This window comes from Schistocerca piceifrons, chromosome 1, assembly GCF_021461385.2.
Source record: "Schistocerca piceifrons isolate TAMUIC-IGC-003096 chromosome 1, iqSchPice1.1, whole genome shotgun sequence".
Lineage (NCBI taxonomy): Eukaryota > Metazoa > Arthropoda > Insecta > Orthoptera > Acrididae > Schistocerca > Schistocerca piceifrons.
Genome location: NC_060138.1, coordinates 795,550,526 through 795,572,684, shown reverse-complemented (window position 1 = coordinate 795,572,684; position 22,159 = coordinate 795,550,526). Strand labels below are relative to the sequence as shown.

Below are 22,159 nucleotides of genomic sequence, written 5' to 3'. Positions count from 1 at the left end.
GCCTAATAAACTACGAAACTAGAGTGAGACAACAGCAAACGCGGAAGAATATACATGTCATGTCATGTTTATATTCGTATTATTCTTATGCCTAATAGTGATACAGTCAGAAATGAAGCACAGCAATTGACTAGATTTTTAAATCTAAGATGACTCTAATTTCTGTGCAGAATGTAATGTACTAAAGAGGCGCCTGCAAAGATTTTCAAATGGAGAAAAATTTTCGCTAAACTCTCGTTCAGAACATCTTCTATCATATGCAGTGTATTATTTGGTTCTTGTTGATCTTATCAAAGAAAACAGCAGTGTAAGTAACAACAAATAGCAGTCTCTTGCCATTGTTTCGCTAATGAGATGGTTCTTCTCTCCTTTTTTTTTTTTTTTTTTGCCATGCCACGAGCGGCGACATGCTGTAAACACGCACTATCAGAATGCGACAAACAATGCATGACACAGTACAGTAATGCATTTTCAGCTTAAGAGTGACGTAAACACATATAACAAAGAAAACGGCGCTTATCAGATCAAAGAAAAATAAGCAATCAATTCAAATCAGACGAAGCACGTGAAAAAGGAAGGGTACCCGTATAAATACGGGCGGAGCGCCTGACGCATAGCAGTGGCTACCTGGTAAAGTTTAACTGCTAAGATTACGACTCGAACCAAACTACTGTAGCTGTATTGTCATTCATTCGACCTAAATTGTGTCTCATATTACAATGGACCAACTTTGTTTCGATTTGGAGATGCGGCCTAAAACTTTTCTCTCCCCTTGAATTTAGAGTCTCAAATTTCAGTTACGGCTTAGATTCGGGAAAATTTTTTTTCCTTGATTTTGAGTCTCATTTTTCAGGTGCAGCTTAGATTCGAGTGCGGCTTAGATTCGAGTAAATACGGTATACAGACTCTCGAACAATCAAAATAGGGTGGTGATTGTGGTTTTTGGATTGTTTTTCTCCACTACAGGTATCACCGTAGCACTCTCCAGTACACTAAAAATTGTCACAGCGCATAAGACATAGTCTAATTCCACAGTAGAGGAACAGAATACTGATCTGGAACCAGCTGAGCACTTAGGGCACTGTAATACCCACACAAACACCATGGACTATCTTTCTTTGGCTCAAGATACAATGGAGAGAACCATGGACTCTTGGATGTCCATATAATTCTCTCTCTGCATGATGTTAAATTCTGCCTGATCATTAACCAGTCTGGGACTGTACATTGTGGTCAGCAAGAAACTGGCGGGCTCTCTGTGGTCTTGATATGATGTACAGAATCATGACATACCGCTTTCAGTGCTCCTGGGGGTCATGTCAAGGCTGGGAACCATTGTAGTAGACATGCGTACTCCCCAACATTCGCATGCACAACTTTGGGTGAGTGCACCACTGCGCAGCAATGGAAGCCCGAAGTCACTGGGCCGTTCACTGAGGACAGACGGAATAAGGTTTCTGGTCTATGACAACATAGGAGTCTCCAGGAAAAAATATAAAATTGAGCCAGTATCCACTAGATATTCATTGCCCAACTTCCCATCATTGATAAAAAGGAGCTGAAATGGCACTTGGCAGCCAGAGGCAGCACCTACGTCTGAAGCCACCAGCATTTGGGTACGTGCATGGTGATAAGAGCTTGTGTGCCTGGTCACTAAATCATCTGTCATACCAGCAGACTGAGAGCTGTTCTTGTCTGGATGTCGACAAGGTAGTGGAAGAACAACTTCCAGACACCCTGCTGTATCGGTCTCTATTGCTGCTGCTGTTCACCGAGATAGCAGCTTGTTGATCTGCTTAGTGAGGTCCTTGACCTCAGCTACCAGATATCATAGGCCTTGATATGTCACAGGTGGTGAACCATACAGGGTGGAGAACATAGTTGACGGTACTGGATTATTTGACATTGTTGGCACCTTGTTATACATAGCGACTGATGCACCAGTTGATGCAGGAACTGTAGTGGGCACTATCCTGTTGGCCTAGTTGGCCACTGCATTCAAAGGCATCTTTGTATGTGATGCTATTGTGGCTTTCAACCGTGGTGCCAAGCAGCTGCTCCATAACGTTCACAAAAGGTTGTCTGGCTTGGATCCAGTGTGCTTCGCAATTGCCATAAAAGTTGTGAAGGTTTTCAGTCTCATATATCCTCTTGTGTTTACACTTGCTGGAGGCATTCTTCTTGTGACATGGAAATCTGACGTATCAATTCTGATTTTAACTTTTCACACGCATGGGCTCCGGGTGGTGCGATGATCATGTCTTCCACTTTAGCAGTGTAATGATGCTTCAGCTGACACATGACCTTTGTCAATTTAGTGGAGTCTGCCATAATACCCGCATAGAGCAAACTGGCTTCCACCTGCGTGAACCATAGCACTGGGTTGTGTGGCCAGAATTGAGGCAAATGCACTGCTAATTGTGAAACTGACAGAATTCTCACTTCCGATGAATCTTCCATATCAGATCTGGTGTGGTCGCACCTCCTGTGTCACAGGCTAGATCAAATTGGCGTCACCACTGTGATTGTACTGCTAGATTCATCGTCAACTGATTCATTATCTAGCCTGTAGGTGTGTGAAACGACATAACTGTGTATGCGAACCTTCTCTTTACTATGTTCACAACTCTTTACAAGGAAATAACAAGCTCGTGGCTTGATGACACACAATGTTAGTGTAGATAAAATGTATCTGAACTAAGACTGTTTCTTGTTGATAAGAAAAATAACAATACAAGAACACGTATAAAAATCATAAAAACACTCTGACAGCTTGGAATAATCCACCTTTGATACCAGCACCCCTGGCAGCTGACACAGAAAGCCAATTGACAGCTATGCCATAATGATTTTTGTGCATATACATTCATGGACATATGACAACTTGACACCACACTGCACTACTCTGCTAGAGAACTGAAGCTCGGTCACTGCAACTTTTCTACCATCTAAATTTAATCGAGTAAATTGGTAAGAAAGGTACTACTATGAAAAAACCTGCACCCTCCTCAGTTTTTCTTATAGGTTCAATTTAACTGCTATTAGTAGCTTAATATCTACTAGATTACAATGGTATTTTGTGGGGAAAATATTTTTGCATCTATAAATACTGAATCCTATTTACATTACATTATTACATCTCATACAGCTTTATAACAGACACTGTTACTTGGTATGAAAATAACAGAAATTATAAATCCTTGACTCAGGATACTCAGATAATTTGTAGAAAGAGTATTTAATGAGATATTTTTTCAATTTTCTTTTGAACTGATAGGGATTCCCATTTCTTGCTTTATGTTAGACGGGAGCTTGTTGGACAGCTTACCACCAGAGTACATAATTCCATTCTGAACCCTGGACAAGGATAAGTCTACGTGGAAATTATTTTTGTGTCTTGAATTGTGACTGTGTGTATCACAGTACAGTTAAAAACTTACTGCAAAGTAGAAATCAAAATATTGTGAGGAGTCTGTTCGATATCTGGATGTCATCATTTAAACAAGAGGAGGGGGAGAAAGAATATATGATATGAAAATTGCCCTGTGGGCAAGAAAGAGGTTTCTCTTCAATGACTCATACTTGTACATGTGGAGTTGAGCTTATTGCATCTGATGGGAGGCTATTATTGAAATGTTACCACAACTCCTTGAAGTAGTTAGCTTTGGGGTATAGAAGCTTCAGCATGACTTATTTGTACTTATTTTTATCCATAAATACTATTTGTTCATGTGAATGAAAAATAAGTATCTGCTGAGTTCTTGTTTAATTTTTTTTATTTAGTGGGATCCAGATACAAAGTACAAACATGAACCTGTCATACTGGAAGGAGGATACAGTGACTGGTTGGACAGATATCCTATGTATACAACAAACAGCCATGTTGTTGCACCAGTGTCTGCTAATTCCAATGATTTGTTTGAACTATTGGGTAAGGTAACTTATCTCTAGTTTGAAAACATAATATTTTAAAAATCTGCAAATGTGTCTCGTATATTTTTAGTGGCAGTTTGTTAAAATTGTGAACCTGCTAGATGTTTTTACAAAGTTTTTTTAAAAATAATTTCAGCTTAATGTACTGACAAGGACAAATGCTTCTGAGAAAGATTCAACAACTTCCCCCGTAATACTGTAACAATAGCTGATTTCAGTAGGTGATTTCAGTTTGCTAGCAGTGAACTGAAAGGGACATGAATTTAATCCACTTGGAAAGAACAGTGATGCTTCAAGTGATATTGTACGGAATTATTGAATAAAAAGTATTTTGAACAGTTAAGCATTCCATTTGCAATACTAATATCTTAGAACCTCTAGCAGCAAGCATATCAGAACTGCTAGCTGAAGTTAAGACTATTGTGAGGCACACAGAAAGAGTATGTTTTGTGCAGATAATGAAGCGTGGAGAGGATCCACCATGATTAAAAGTTGCTACAAAAGCAAAAGAATCTAACTTGTAGGAAGTCATAATACAAAAGCTGACTGAAGTTAAAATAACCAAAAGGGCAATTATGTGAGCAGCATTTGTTGAATTTTTAAGAAGATTTAAAAAAGCTGGGATATTTTGATTCCTTGTAAAGTCACCTACCAGACCAAAATCATGTATTCAGTCACTTCTAGATCATACTGCCTTTGACACAGAAAATGTTATAGTGAAGGCCAAAATATTAATTTCAGTCTTCTGTCCTTCCATCACAGCTACAGTGCCAGCTTTTATTCATTTCGTTAGTGCAGAAATGACATGATGACAGGAAATCACTATGTGCATCCACCTCTGTAATGCAGTGCATTTCGGCAGTGCACACTGTCCCGGCTTGCGTACACTGTTCAGTTTGTCGACGGGCCTTGAAAGGTCATTTCAAGTTTAGACCACATGCACGCTGCCACTTCACAATAAGAAGAGTTGCCAACATGGGAACTTGCCTGCCATATTAGGGTGCACTGCAGTAACATTATTCAAACATTCAACTACTACTCTGTAACACACACCATTTAACATTTGCCTCATAGTGGTCACCTCTGTTCAACAATGCCAGCTGTTCACTGCAGCCTACAAATTGGGTACTGTAAGGAGAATTCTACAGAAATGCATACTGCCTTTTTGCAAACTGCTGGGAGGTCTGTATTGACCCAAACAATATGCAACTGTCTCCATACAATCAGTTTGAACTTTCGACAATTTAGGAAAGGCAGATTGCTACTTACCATAAAGGAGACACATCAAGTTGCAGACAGGCACAATTAAAAGACACATACATAAAGCTTTTGGCCACACCCTTCATCACCATTCACACACACAAGAAAACATGCCTCACGCACACATGACCTCCAACTGTAGCATCTTGGGTCGCAATGCAGCTATCACGTGGGATGCAAGGAGCAGTCTGGAGGGGCCAGAGAGGGGAGAGGAAGGGTTAGTAGTGTATTGGTGGGAAGAGAGACGAACACTGTCTGGTGGAATGTGCAGGGTCTAGACAGCCAACAGGCACAGCGTCAGGAGGTTGTGGGTCAGGGAGGTGGGGGAAAAAGGAGCAAAAAAGGGGAGGAATGGGCAAAGATGGACAGATGTATTGGCAGAGGGCTGCAAATCAACAGAGTAGGAAATGAGAATGGGGAGGAGATAATAGGGCAGAGGGGATGGAAACTGTTGGGTGGACGGTGTGGGGGTGTTATGTTACTGTAGGTTCAAGCTGGGATAATTATGGGAGCAGAGAATGTGTTGTAAGGATAACACCCATCTGTGCAGTTGAGAAAAGTTGGTGTTGGAGGGAAGGATCCAAATGGCTTGGGTAGTGAAGCTGCCATTGATATCAAGTATGTTATGTTCAGCGGCCTGTTGTGCCACAGGGTGATCTATTTTGCTCTTGCCCACAGTTTGACAGTGGCCTTTGTATGACTACCAACCAGATGTCACCCAGGGTGAACAGCTAGTGCCAAACTGTGACCAAGAGCATCGTAGGCCATCCTGTGGCACAACATGCAACGGAACATAATGCACTTAATTTCAGTGGCTTCATCACTACCCGAGCCAAATGGATCGTTCCCTGCACTCCCAGCTTTTTCTGAACTGCACCGATATGAGTTATCCTGTAATTATCCCGGTCTCAATCTACCTCATTCTGCATCCAACAGTTTCCAACACCTCTGTCCTGTCATCTCCTCCCCATTATCACCTCCCACCCTCTTTATTTGCAGCCCTCTGCCAATGCATCCGCCCGTCTTTCCCCACTCCTCTCCTTTTTTCCCCACTCCCTGCCCCACAACCTCTTGACGCTCTGCCTGTTGGCAGTCTAGTCCCTGCACACTCCACCAGAGAGCGTTCATCTCTCTCCCCACCTGTACACTACTATCTCTTCCCCTTTCCCACTCCCTCCAGATTGCTGCTTGCATCCCATGTGACAGTTGCATTGTGGCCCAAGACGCTGGAGTTGGTGGTCATGTGTGTGTGAGGTGTGCTTGCTTATGTGTGTGTGAATGGTGTGTGTCTCTCTTTTACTGATGAAGGCTGTAGTCGAAAGCTTCATGTAAGTGTCTTTCAGTTGTGTCTGTCTGCAACTTGATATTTCTTCTTTACATTAAGTAGCAATCTGTCTTTTCCTAAATTGTTAGTATTCCTACCCGGAATTTCCATTGTTCAGTTTGTACTTTCGGTATTCATTACAAACAACAGTATTAACACCCCCCCCCCTTTCCAAGCACCATGATGAATGAAAGAGATGAACAGGAGAACACCTGGAATGGATTCTAGGTCAGTGAAGTCATGTCGTCTACACTGGCTGAATGCAGGATTTGTCTGTACCTGCTTGAATCAGTTCTGTTTTGGACAAGTACCTGTTACTGATGTCAGAAACCTCTGTTAAAGGTAATTTGAGGACTGTGATATATTAGAGTATGATCCCCCGAAGTATTTTCCAGCACTACACTCAACATTTTGGTGTGGGTTCATCTTTGTGGATGACAATGATGCACATGCGCACCTCATGAACGATGTTCTCCATGAGACAGGAATCAACTGAAAAGAATGGTTTGTGGCATTTGTTGACATTAACTCCATTAGCATACTTGGGACCAGTTGCAACTTGCATTGCAACATTGCAGGAATCCACCTTGCGCACCAGATGACCTCAGGAAGTCCATTATAAAATAGTGGCAATATCTCACCCACCTTGTGGACAGAATACCAGCAAGGTTACAAGCATTTTACAATGCACAGGGTGAAGCAGTAGAGTATGGGTGAGACAGCAGATTTTGGTGTCGCATATACACAAACCTGTACTCTTTCACACTGACAGTATTTTGGTTATTATTTTGTTTTTAGTTAACAGTAAAGCTATATTTTTAGTTTATGGGCGTATAGATGAATGTTTTGACTTCTTCTGATTGTTCAGCTTAAAACCTCCTGCACATTGTCGATAAATTTACGAGTGACAAGATAGAATAAGGGAAATATGAATAATTTATGTGTGAAATAATAACACTAATAACAGATAATCCATCCTTTTTCCTAAAACAAAAAAACTAATTACAAAATATACTTCAGGTTTCAGTTGCGAAAGAGGGCAGAATAGATTTATAACTTTGGGAATAGGGGAATACTGTTCAGTGATTGTCAGTGAGTTAACATGACATTCTTACACTTCTGTGTGAGCATAACATATTCTTGTATTTAGTTAGCTCCACTGACATGTAAAACAAACCATGATATGGCAAAGGGTCAAAGCTGAAGAAGCATATTGTGTGTACAGAGAGAAATGTCCCAGTAGGATACTTCCATATTCTAGGAACTTTTGTGCTGTTAGCCATATATTAAGGAAGACACATTCTTTTGTATTATGTAGTATTGGAAGGTGATCATCAACCAGGTAATTTGATTAAAAGAAGACTACATACAGGAGGAAGAGTTATAAAAATTCTGAACATACTAACACTTCACTGAAGTCACACATTTATGTTCAGTTCACTCATGGCTTAAACCCTGTGTGCATTGTCACTTCACAGTAAGAAGGAAATCATGACGTAAGATAACAGAAATTTTAATAGTTTATCTATAAAATGATAACAATAATAAAAATTCATCTATCTTTTTCCTGAAAACAAAAATTTTTTTCTTCTGCAGAAGGACTCTGAAAGTTTGTATTAATTATTACTCATTCCACAAAAACATTCCTTTTCCTTGACTAAGCAAATTTCTCTGGTAACAGCTTGTGTAATATTCATTACATTTACACCTGTCCAACAGATAAAGGGGCTAGACAAAAATATAGAAATATCACGAGAAATGCATACTTGAACATAAATGCACATCTAGCCAAGACTGCAGGTTGCACTGTTGTATTTGCCCATGAATGACTCCTGTGCAATGTCCTTAATAAGTTGCAAGTGGAATCATGGTCAGAACAGTGTTTGTGTAGTAGTGAGTGCATTATGTGAGAGCTAAGTGAATTCAAATGTGAAAAAATTTTTGGTGCTCACGTGGTTGGTGCTACTGTAACCAAGGAAGCTGAAGTGTTCGGTGTTTCAGCAGACACCATAGTGAAGATCTATGTCGCATACAGGGAAAGCAGAAAAGTATCGTCTGCTAAGTCACAATGTGGATGAAAGCGTGTGCCAAGTTTTTGTGAGAGTCGTTCATTGAAGAGGATTGTGATGAGAAATAAGAGGACGGCAGCTGCAAAAATCACTGTAGAGCTGAACGCTGCTCTCATGAAGCTTGTCAGCATAAAAGCGACATTAAGGGAGCTTCATGAGCAAACAATTGCAAGGCTAGTTGGAATTCCAAAACCACTCGTGAGTTGTGCAGATGTCATAAAAGAAAAATTGGTGCCAAAGCCGAAAAACGTGGGCTATGGACCATTGGAAGAAATTCATTTGGTCGGATGAGTCTTGTTTCACACTGTTTCAAATTTATTTGACCATTTTGGCTGATCAAGTCCATCCCATGGTACAAAATATTTTAATGAATAGTTGTTTATTCAAGCAACTTTAAAATACAAATTTTTAACAAGCCACTCAAATATTGTGTCTATGTAATTTGAATATGACAGCAGCTGAATCTTACTACAGATTTTTGCATGAGAGGGAAGCAGCAACGACTATTCATGGAGGGTTCTTACGAAACTTATAAAACTTTTCCCTCTCCTTCAGGTTGCCTGGTACAGCAAACATATAAATACTATTTTGAAGAAAAACAGTCTTGGTTGCAGTAATTATTGTTTAATGATGTGTTTCGTCTTAGGACATCATCAGAATTTCTACAAATGAACAAGAAAGGATAAAATAAATAATCACAGGCAGTGCTTGATTTGTGATGGTATGCACCAGTATTCCGTACTGATACCTCTGACAGTAGAAAAATCATAACTGCAGATTTTGAGATGTGGTAAAATAGAAATTAATTTTTTTATCAATACAAATGTTGTTTTCACACTTTTAAAATGCACAGAAAGGTGTTACAATAACATTTTAAGAAGTTCAAATTTCAGAAACACACCTCCAGAAGGTCTCTATACCGGAACCTTATTTTTTAAAAATAAAGTGCTGGTTGCAATTGTGGTCATGTCGTGCATAGCTTGAAATAAAAATATTAAAGAAGCATCTACAAACCATTAGAAAGAAAGGTTATGTTTATTGTTATACTGTAGAATAAGCATGCGTCAAGGCTGTGCTAAACGGGAGGGGTATTACCTATATATATGAAGTAGTAAGAAAACCTTTAAAGAACGAAAATAAAGTACAATAGTAGAGGCAGATTGGATTGGATTAGATTAGGTTAGATTAGAGGCAGAATGAAAAGTGCAAGCCTTACCTTCGATACACACATAACAGAAGGTACAGCAGTGCAGTGATAGGACCACACTTACAGAAATGTGGATATGTGGCTTCATTTAAACACAGTATAGTAAAAATTGATCAATACTGTTGAAGACATCAAGCATGTAAACAGTTAAACATTGGACTAAGTGTTCCATGGAACTTTGTGGCAGAAACTAACATTGATGTCGTGCATGAGTAAATTTGAAATGAAAGTTTTAATTAAATGCATGTGTCCACCTTAGCAGGTATTATGTTCTGTTTCCTTCAGCTTACCATTCACTATCACTTGTGCTCCAAGGACGAACTTCAGACCTAAAATACCAAATACTGCATTAATAGTAGGAATAAACAAGATGTCAACTTCGGAGATTAATGTACTTATTCAGTTTTTTCACCATACTCCTGCAAAACTCTGTTTTTAAAGTAGACCATATTCATTGATCAAAGGGATTATGGTCCCTCATGTTGACAGTTGTTGATTTGACTATAAGAAAAAAATACACAATTTGTGCAAGTAAATACCCCACCTTATTTTAGCAAGTATGGCTCTTCTCTTCACCTACCTTTAAACTGACTTATCCAGCAACTTGTAAGGGAACTACAGTTTAACATAGACTATGAATCACAGTCCATTATATCATTTTTGAACACGCACAAGTTATTTTGGAGGTGAGAGGAGCAATGAGTGTCAGAAAACTCCTTGAACCTACTGGCATTTGGCCCCAGACTTTTGGATTTCTGGTCTGATACTTCCTTGCTGAGTCGCTAAGCCACATTGTTACAAGGGATGTACCACAAGGAAGGGGCACAGTCAAAAAAGTTTATATAATTGTTAAATTTTCTGCAGAATTTGTGTTTGGAACCATGTGGTTTCTGTTCATCGTATTGAAGTGAGAAGTCGTGAAAATTCAGTATTTAGCACATTATATATGAAAATTTTCATTTCCCTTCATTCCATTATTAACTTAATTACCACCTGTGTTTCTGTGCTGTGCTGTACTGTGTAAACAAAATACACCATGTAACTAACAACTAGAGGGTTTAACTTCCATGCACTACCGTCTGTTCTGATTGCAGCGTATTTCCTTTGCTTTCTTCTGTAAATGAAAACATTTCATATTAATTATTTTCTTAATTGTGTGCTACACAAAGCAAGAGATTTCAAAATAAATCCTTTCTCAAGCTGGACCACGTAATTCTGACAGGATGCACAGTCCCAGCATTGCATTTCGGCAGGTGAACTGTGTGCTGTGGTTAAGGGTTTGGGAGTGTGAGTTGCATAGGGGTGGACTAGGATGTTGTGTAGGTTGGATGGGTGACAGAATACCACTTTAGAATGGATGAGTAAGATCTTGGGTAGGATGTCCTTCATTTCAGGGCATGATGGTAGCCAATCAAAGCCATGGCGAAGGATATGGTTCAGTTGTTCCAGTCCAGGATGATATTGGGTGCTGAGGAGGGTGCTCCTTTGTACCCGAGAGGGGTGTGGTGCGATGATGGGGTATGTGAAGTGGCATCAACAGTAGTGAATAGGGATGCGGGAGGTGAAAGGGGGAGAATGGTGGAGAGTTGTTGAAGGAAGTGGTTAGTATATTTGATGCAAGAGGCTAGGTTTCAGGCAATTGGTTGGAGGTACTGATCTACAAGGGCGGAAATTCTTTCAGTAGGAGCTCAATAACCAGTACCAGTGGAGTGTCGAGGATTACTGGGTTTATAGATTTTGGAGAGCATTATTAATGTTGGTGGACGGGGTGCCAGCTCTCTGTACATTAACATCCTGATGCCCATGGCCTTTCTACTATTGAACACCACCTCTCCCAACGTCCTTCAGACTCCAAACATACCAACTCATTGCTCCTACACCTTACTAAGTGTATCGTAACTTACAAGTACTTCTCCTTTGAGGGGAGGGTATATAAACAAATCCTTTGCACAGCTATGGGCACCTGCATGGCACTCTCCTAGCCTCCCAAAACCATAAACCACTTGTCTAGTTCAGATTCATTGTGTTATCTTGATGAACTGGATTGAGTGCCAGGACTTCCTTCCACCTCACCTGGTTCCCCCTCACCCCAGTGTGCCATCTTCCTGGATGTTGAAATCTCACAGATGGCTCCATCTGCACCTATGTCCATATTAAACACATTAACCACCAACAATAGCTGCATTTTGACGGGTGTCATTCCTTTCACATCAAAAAGTTCTCCCATACAGCCAGACCACCCGTGGACACTGTATCTGCAGTAACAACCCCCCCCCCCCCCCTCTCAGTATGCAGAAGAACTTATGAGGGTCTTCATAGGTCGGCACTATCCCCCAAACTTAGTTCACAAACAGATTTCATGGGCTATATTCTCACACATCCCTAATCCCCCCCCCCCCATGAATCAGCTACAAAGAAGTGCCCCTTTTGCCACCCAGTATCACTTAATTGTAAATTTCCGTTCGTCTTTCCTTTCACCCCCTCCCAATTCACGACTTCATGCTGCCTTCATTGTGCCCCACTCCACACCGGCTCCCACACTCACGCATCACGTGCCTAGCTGATGCACCTGCCACCTCTCCCTCCCATATTTCTAACCTGCAACTGCACCTACACATCCTGTACCCAGTCTGTTCTAACTGCTGAACTGCAATTATTTTGGAAGCTAGTAGGTTTTCTTTCTCCTCTGTGTGTTGATGACTCAACACTTCGGCTGTAAGTGAATGGTCTCCTTTACTTCTAAATTATTTACGTTCTATCAGAACTTATCCATAATATTTATAAAACAAGAAATTTGATAGAGAATACCATTTGCTACTTGATTTCATAGTTGGTGTTGTATTATTCAGTGGTGGATGGTTTTTACAAGGGTGTTGGATATGTCCTAGTATTAGTAAAAAAATCATATATACAATAATCCAACAATGGAAAATCCAGGATGGAATTCAACAATATTATGAGAAGGAAAGTAGCTACTCACCATATAGCAGAGATGCTGAGTCTCCATAATGAGATGTTGAGTTCAGAAAGAGGATAAGACAATAGTGTTAGCTACTGCAAAATGTGAAAGTGTGTTGTGAAATTTACAGGGGTGTGTTGTTATTAATTACTTGTGTTACACTTTTTACCAAGATCCTACTCTATATTATCTAAGTAATCCTTCACCACATATTTATTTTTTAATAGTCTTTTTAAATAAGTTTGCTTTTGTGATCTCTCTTAACAATTATCATTTGAAAACATAAAGTCTGTCATCCATAAAAATTTATTTCCTTGGTAGAAAATGCTAGTTGAGGTTCCTGTTTAGTAATTCTTTGTAAATATAAGTATGTCTGCTTGTGTCTGTATGTGTGGATGGATATGTGCATGTGTGCGAGTGTATACCTGTCCTTTTTTCCCCCTAAGGTAAGTCTTTCCGCTCCCGGGATTGGAATGACTCCTTACCCTCTCCCTTAAAACCCACTTCCTTTCGTCTTCCCCTCTCCTTCCCTCTTTCCTGATGAGGCAACAGTTTGTTGCGAAAGCTTGAATTTTGTGTGTATGTTTGTGTTTGTTTGTGTGTCTATCGACCTGCCAGCGCTTTCGTTCAGTAAGTCACCTCATCTTTGTTTTTATATATAAATATAAGTAAGAGTTTACACTGTTCCATTGTCATGGGCATAGCTGGTTTTGCAGTAATTATCAAGGTTATTTATTAAGTGTATAACTGATTGTAAATGTACTTGCATAACGAATTTAGAATCTTCAATATTTTGAGCAGATTGTTAAACCAGAGTGATTACTATTTGTGGTTATTATTATGCTTGTGGTCCTGAAGAAACTATGTTCATATTTTATTCATTTGTTGCCGGCCACTGTGGTCGAGCAGTTCTAGGCGCATCAGTCTGGAACCACGTGGCTGCTATGGTCGCAAGTTCGAATCTTGCCTCGGACATGGATGTGTGTGATGTCCTTAGGTTAGTTAGGTTTACGTAGTTCCAAGTGTAGTGGACTGATGACCTCAGATATTAAGTCCCATAGTGCTTAGAGCCATTTGAACCACATTTATTCATTTGTTCCCCAGGAAAGAATTCCATAGCTACGAACTGAGTGTACACATGAGCAGTATGTAACTAAAAGGCTCTAAGAGCATAGTATGCTGGTGATATTCTCTTTGCAAGCATTTTGAGTGTTCATACCACTTAAACTGAGAATCGGTATTCTTTTCTAAAAACATTGTGTTTGCTACCTAATATACAGGGTGTTACAAAAAGGTATGGCCAAACTTTCGGGAAACATTCCTCACACACAAATAAAGAAAAGACGTTATGTGGACATGTGTCCGGAAACGCTTGATTTCCATGTTAGAGCTCATTTTAGTTTCGTCCACCTGCGCTCAATGGAGCACGTTATCATGATTTCATACAGGATACTCTACCTGTGCTGCTAGAACATGTGCCTTTACAAGTACGACACAACATGTGGTTCATGTGCGATGGAGCTCCTGCACATTTCAGTCGAAGTGTTCGTACGCTTCTCAACAACGGTTTCGGTGACCGATGGATTGGTAGAGGCGGACCAATTCCATGGCCTCCACGCTCTCCTGACCTCAACCCTCTTGACTTTCATTTATGGGGGCATTTGAAAGCTCTTGTCTACGCAACCCCGGTACCAAATGTAGAGACTCTTCGTGCTCGTATTGTGGACAGCTGTGATACAATACGCCATTCTCCAGGGCTGCATCAGCGTATCAGGGATTCCATGCGACGGAGGGTGGATGCATGTATCCTCGCTAACGGAGGACATTTTGAACATTTCCTGTAACAAAGTGTTTGAAGTCACGCTGGTACGTTCTGTTGCTGTGTGTTTCCATTCCATGATTAATGTGATTTGAAGAGAAGTAATAAAATGAGCTCTAACATGGAAAGTAAGCGTTTCCGGACACATGTCCACATAACATATTTTCTTTCTTTGTGTGTGAGGAATGTTTCCTGAAAGTTTGGCTGTACCTTTTTGTAACACCCTGTAGAGGTACTGTCTTTTTTTCCACTTTTCAAAGTAAAATTAATGAATCTATTTTCTTCATGTTCAGTTTAACTTTACTGCATACAGACAAATTATAGTCTTCCCTTAGGGTTTCATTTTCTTTCTCTGCAGGTAGCTCCCTTGTTTTTTATCTTACTAAAATATTGGTGTCATCAGTAAAGAGATTTTTTTCCATGACTAACAATATTGGGTAATTTAGTGAAGTATATCAGGAACAGTAATGTAGGAACTCCTGTATTGATGTAGTTTGGATCTGATAAGTGCTTCACTCACAGTTTAGCCTTATTTGAGGTTTTTGTTATCTCCACTTTTTGTACCCTAATTGCTATGTATGATCAGAATCAGCCATTAGCTGCATCTCTTATTCCAGATGACACTAGCTTACGTAGTACAATCATGTACCGGGTGATAAAAAAGTCAGTATAAATTTGAAAACTGAATAAATCACGGAATAATGTAGAGAGGTACAAATTGACACACATGCTTGGAATGACATGGGGTTTTATTAGAACAAAAAAAACACAAATGTTCAAAAAATGTCCGACAGATGGCGCTTCATCTGATCATAATAGCAATAATTAGCGTAACAAAATAAGACAAAGCAAAGATGATGTTCTTTACAGGAAATGCTCAATATGTCCACCATCATTCCTCAACAATAGCTGTAGTCGAGGAATAATGTTGTGAACAGCACTGTAAAGCATGTCCAGAGTTATGGTGAGGCATTGGCGTCGGTGTTGTCTTTCAGCATCCCTAGAGATGTCGGTTGATCACGATACACTTGCGACTTCAGGTAACCCCAAAGCCAATAATCGCACGGACTGAGGTTTGGGGACCTGGGAGGCCAAGCATGACGAAACTTGTGGCTGAGCACATGATCACCACCAAACGACGCACGCAAGTGATCTTTCACGCGTCTAGCAATATGGGGTGGTTTTTTTTTTTTTCTAATAAAACCCCGTGTCATTCCAAGCATGTGTGTCAATTTTTACCTCTCTGTCTACATTATTCCGTGGTTTACTAAGTTTTCAAATTTATACTGACTTTTTGATCACCCGGTACCTCAGACAGTTCTAAGAATATGCTCTGCGACACACTCATCCTTGTTATGAGCATCGAGTACTACTTTTGTTAATTCTACTACAGCTGATTTTGTACTCCTACATCTTCATGCCAAAACTATGATGCATTTGAAAAGTTGTGTGACAATAACACGCTTTATACTCCTCGTCATGGTAGATAAAAATTGGTATTTCTCTGATATTATTTGCTGACAATACACTTCTATACAATGAAACCACTATATTAGAATGAAATTTTCACTCCGCAGTGGAATGTACACTGGTATGAAACTTCCTGGCAGATTTAAACTGTGTGCTGGACCGCGACTCGAACTCAGGATCTGAGTTCAAGTCTCTGTCCTGTACACAGTTTTAATCTACAAGTAAGTTTCAAGCCACATTATTATTTCCCTGTGATTGACATTTGATGCAGGGACTGTCAGTTGTCTGCCACAATCAGAAAGTTTATGTAATAGATGAAAAGGCTAGGTTTGAACAATCACTAATCAATCACCAGTTGAGGTGGCGCAGTGGTTAGCATACAGGACTCGCATTCAGGAGGATGACTGTTCAAACCCGTGTCCTGCCATCCTTATTTAGGTTTTCTGTAATTTCTGTAAATTGCTTTAGGCAAATGCCAGGATTGTTCCTTTGGAAGATCACGGCCAATTTCCTTCCCTCATCTGATGGGACCGATGACCTTGCTGTGTGGTCCCTCCTCCCAAATCAACCAACCAACTAATCAGTCTGTGGGCTCACAAGGAGAAGAAAGGGTGGGAAGAACTTCAAGAAATCATCTATATGGTAGTGTAGGTTATGGTCCAAGGTATCACATCCTGGATCCATTCCTGAAATTGGACTCTCATTTGCAAGTAATCAATGAAAAAATTTTCCAAGATGCTCTAGGGGCTTAAATATGTAGTATTATGCAGAATGATGGCTGTAGTCTAATGGTGAAGATATATTCCTAATGTGCAGAAGGTTGTGAGTTCGAATGTTGTCACATGCCATGAATTTTTTTATTTTAAATGCTTATCAAAATTATTTTGATAATTATTTTTATTCATTTAATTGGTTTAAATGTAATTTTTTATTTCTAATATTTCACAGTATCATAGTATTGACCCTTCTCTTTGCTCGTATTTTTTCTTCCTATCATTCTTTATTCATTTGGAATATTTGTGCAAAAAAAGGATAAGATAATAAATCAATCATATAGGCCATGCAATTGCATCAGTAATTTATTTTTCATTACAAGCTGTACATTTTTTGTGGTAATCGCCATACAAACATTTAAAACGTAAATTCTTGTTGCACTGTGGGCAAAATAAAGCAGATGAAGATTTAAACGAGAGAAGGGATTATAAATAAAACGAATTTTAAGCAGACTGAGGAATAGAAGTAATGAATGCAATAACATGGATGAAAATTTATTTATCTATCGTCCGTCTTCCTGTGTCAGGCTTCCTAGGTACTTGAAACTCTCTACTCTCCTCAATTTCCATTCTCTGGCCAGGTCTGTATGGAACATAGGCCTCTCCATCGTCTTCTGTCTTGCCACCATCTCTCCGTCTTCACCTTGGTCTGGTCTTCCCCTTTCTTCTGGAGGCATTCCTCTGAAAGCTGTCTGTCTCTCGGTCTTCCTCTTGGTCTCTTTCCTTCCAGTTTCATCTCGTGTATCCTCCCGAGTATCCTCTTCTCATCCATTCTCTTAACGTGTCCATACCATCTCAGCTTTGATTTCTCTATCTCCTCCTGTATGGTTCCACCTTCATTAACTCTCTGATCCTATCATTTCTTAACCTGTCTATGTTTATCACTCCAATACTGTTTCTCAAGAATTTCATCTCCATAGCTTTTCTCTGTTCCTTTCATAAACCAGGTTTTTTATGAATATGTCAGGATCAGGACATAGTACGACTGGTATAAAACCTTTTTACTGAATTGGGGTACATCCTTGCTCCATATCAGGCTTCTGACACTCTTCCAAAATGCTTCTGCTTTTCTCCCCGCTCATTTATTTCTCTGTCGCCCATCTTCCTGTGTCAGGCTTCCAAGGTACTTGAAACTCTCTACTCTCCTCAATCATTCCCCACCAATTATTATTGCCATTGATCCTCTCTCCTCCTTTCTTGTTGTGATAATCATCTCACTCTTACATATACTAAATTTCATCCCATATTCTTGTAGTGTTCATTCCCATATGTCCACCTGCTCTTGTACTTCCTCCTCCTCATTCCCCCAAATCATCAGATCATCTGCAAACACCATAGCTTTCATATTCCTTTCACAAATTACTTGTGCTACTGTACTCATTACATCATCCATCACTACAATGAAGAGTAATGGTGAAAGTGCACTTCCCTGCCTCAAGCCATTCTTCTGTTTAATCCAAGCTGATCTCTCTCCTTCCACTTTCACACAGCTCACACTTCCATGGTACATTTCCCTTATCCTCCAAATAATCTGTTTTGCTACTCCTCTGTTCTCCAGGGCTTTCCACACTTTGCTTCTAAGTACACTATCATACTCTTTTTTTCAGTGTCCAGGAAGGTCATTAGTAGACCTATTCCATATTCATAGTGCTGTTCCTGCAGTTGTCTTACAGCAAAAATTAGATCCACTGTGGACCTTCCTGTTCTGAAGCCATGTTGCTCTTCTCTCATTCTTCCTTCTAATTTTCCCCGAATTTGTCCTTCCAAAATTTTCTCAAAAATCTTTGCACAATGGCTCATCAATGTTATCCCCTTGCACTCTTTTCTATTTCCCTTGTTAAAGATCAGACAATTATTCTCTTCTTCTGGTCGTCTGGGATCATCTTCTGTCTCCACACAATTTTCATTACTCAATATAGCCATTGTATCCCTACCTCTCCTGCTGCTCTCATCATCTCTACACTTAGCTGGTGACTTCCCTCCCTTCATCTTGCCCAATGCCTCTTCCACTTCTCCCCATGTAAGTTCTAATCAAAGTTAATCACTCTAAAGTTAATCACTAAAAATAATTAAAATCATATGGACAAAGATTCCAAGTGAAAGAAAAAGTGATAAGAAGAAAAAATGAAAGCAAATGAAAAATTTAAATGATGACAGAAATGATGCAACAAAGAAATAAAAAATATTATAATCAGTCAATCAAATAAAAATAATAATCGAAGTCATAAAGACTTAATAATAAAAAAACATCAAACCACTTGTTGAGATTTGAACCCACAACTTTCTGTATGCCAGGAATATGTCTTAACCACTAAGCTCAGCAATCGTTCTGTGTAATACTACTACTATTAAGTCTCTAAAGCATTACAGGAAATTATTTTTCATAAATTGCATTAAACATTTCAAACTATCAATCCCACCCCTGGGCATCTCTCCCTGTCAGTATGTCAAATACATTGGGTAACCATGCAGAATGATTTAACATGGAATGTCCACATAAATTCAATTGCAGGGAAGCCAGGAAACAGACTGATTCTCATTGGCAGAAAACTAAGGAAGTGTAAGTATCCACAAAAAAGATGTTTACAAAACTTTTGTCAGGCTGAATCTAAAATTGTTAGTGTGGGACCCTTACCCTTGAATTAATCGAATAATAAATTTTTAAGACAAGTTGTGTGATTTGTTATGATTTCGTTCACTCAAGTTGAGAGCCTTATTGAAATGTCCTACATATTACACAGGGAGAATCTACACGACAGATGTGGTGTCCAGTTCAATGAGTGAACATTACAAGATTGAGCAACCAACATTTTATTTTTCTCCCATGTACATTTCCCATAGTAACCAGATCAGTAATATTCCTTTATAGAACAAGATAAAGGCAGAAGAAAAGGAATAATATTGGTAAACTACATCAAACTCTCACCAAACCAGCCTTTACTAGTTTGGCCTCTCAACAATTCAGCTTGCATTCGAAATGACACACAAGAATGAACCATCAGGTGCAACAGTGTCGTTAGTGAATTACAATGTTAAAGAATGCTACACACATTTGAAATTGTGGGAATCTTTACAGTTCAGTATCATGTCTTCTAAAAGGAAACATGTTATGCTAGAGCTCAAGCAGAAATTCAGAATTTTAGGGAAGGTGAAAGCCACTGCTGCTGAGTACAGTGTTGGACAAGCAACTATTTATGATGTCAAAAAGTAAGACTATTTTATTCAACATTATGCAACCCAAATGGATAGTGAGCTGGGAAAACAGAAGGTTATGGGAAAAAGTTAGAATGAGGAACTGGACGTAGATGTTTGTAGATGGTTCATACAACAGTGCAGTAAGGGAAGTCCAGATAGTGGTCCCATAATAAAAGAAAAAGGAGCTGCATTTAACAAACAACTTGGTGGTAGTAACTTGTTTGCAGCAAGTGAGGGTTGGCTATTGGAAAAAATTACGTGGCGTTCAGTATCTGACAGCCGCCGGGGAAAGTCACTCAGCTGATGGACAATATGCAGACGAGTTTGTAAACAAGTTAAGGAAGGTAATAGAGAAGGAAGATATAACTGCTGATGCCTTATACAGTGCTGATGAAAGTGCACTCTTTTACGAGATCCTTCCTTCAGAAACATTAGTTGCCAAGCATGAGAAGGAGACTTGTGGGTACAAGCAAGAGAAACAGTGCGTAACATAAATGGAATGTTGTAACGCAAATGCAAGTCATAAGCTACTGCTCACGGTGATTGGGAAATACCAACATCCACTTTGTTTTCGACAGAGTGACATAAATACACTACTAGTGCAACATTGCACTCAGAAGAAAGCGTGGCTGTACAGAAAAATATTCTCTCGGTGGTTCCATGAAACATTTGTACCAGCAGTGAGAAAAGATCTGAAGAAGAAGAAGAAGAAGAAGAAGAAGCAGCTTCGACTGTAAGCTGTTCTTATTACTGAAGTGCTCCCAATCATTCTTCCAATGTGGCCCTGAAGCCCAGGGGTTTACAAGCACTTTTTCTTCCATGTATTGTGACAGCCCTGATTCAGCTCATGGACCAGGGAATTTTGGAATCAATTAAATGTCATTATCGACATGCACACCTGGCCTCCTTGCTGAATGAATGTGAAAATGACTCTTCCAAGACAACGCTGAAGGTGTCGAAGCAATGAACTTACTTGATGTTCTCCAAGAAGCTGAAGCGTGGGATAAAGTGGAAAGCACTATGATGATAAAAGGCTGGAGAAAAGTGTTGCCATCCATTGAAGCAGAGTTAGATCCAGAACTGAGTGACAGCGATGAGCCACCCAATTCAGAGTCATCAGTTGCTGATACCTTGTACACTGACATGTTCCACAAGCTTCCAGGAGGAGAAGAAATTGATGATGAAGATGTTGCTAAGTGGTTGAAAGAGGAAACCTGTGATACAGACCAAACTTTTACAGATGAAAAAATAATCAAAAGCAAAAGCAAGCAGGAAAGTGTTCAAAGTGATGAAAAAGGGGACAGAGAAGGAGTGAGCATGAAGATTTCTCACACTACAGACATCTTCCTGGAGTACATTATGCCGCAACCAGATACTTGCAGTACCAATGTAATGATAATAAACTAGTTGTGTGACAAAGCGTGCTGCCATCGCATATTGTCATTCGGACAATTAAAAATTTGGAACATGTTTCATAATGTGTGATACTACTGTATAATTATGTACGCACTCATTGACAAAGTTGCCTTTGGAAATGAATATATCATTGAATTTAATAAAGTATATCCTCCTATATTTTTAAAATTGTCTGTTCGGATTTAGTGAAGCACATCCTCTATGTTTTTAGAATTATATCTTTGGATTTAATAAAGTACATCCCCCACATTTTTTAAAATAAATTTCGGACACTCTCAATAATCCAGCACTTCCACTAATCCAACACCCATATGTGAAATGAATGACCTGATTACCTAGAGTCTAACGTGTGTGTCACAAATTATACTATGCCTCGAAGGATATAGATAAAGAATGTAAGTTGAAAGATGTTTCCAGGTGAACTGGAATGAGTTTCTGTATTGTTCTTTTTACTCAACACAAGCAGTCATCTACTTTTCTTTACACAATGAAAGACAACATGTTACTGGCATTATCAGGGTAATTTCATTGCAAGTGTGTGTGCCTTGTAAAGCATAGAGCACTATTTGATTTTCATTTATAGAAGTGTAAAGGCAAGCCTCCAGGGAAAATGTATCCTGGATGGAGACATATGTGATGGCATGTAGTTGCCGGCTAAAATACTTAAAAACTGTGATATTTTCTCATTTAGCTATAATTTATCCCAATTTTCCTTTCAGATAAAATAAATAAAA

At 39.4% G+C, this 22,159-nt stretch overlaps 1 protein-coding gene across 1 annotated transcript in view; it reads left to right on the top strand.

The window, feature by feature from the left end:
* Positions 1-22,159, top strand: part of LOC124789507 (ubiquitin carboxyl-terminal hydrolase 8) — a 243,680-nt gene that overhangs the window by 104,532 nt on the left and 116,989 nt on the right. The window contains exon 6 of the mRNA XM_047256895.1: positions 3,784-3,931. Coding sequence (XP_047112851.1) covers positions 3,784-3,931 — 148 coding nt within the window. The remainder of the gene's footprint in view (positions 1-3,783; positions 3,932-22,159) is intronic.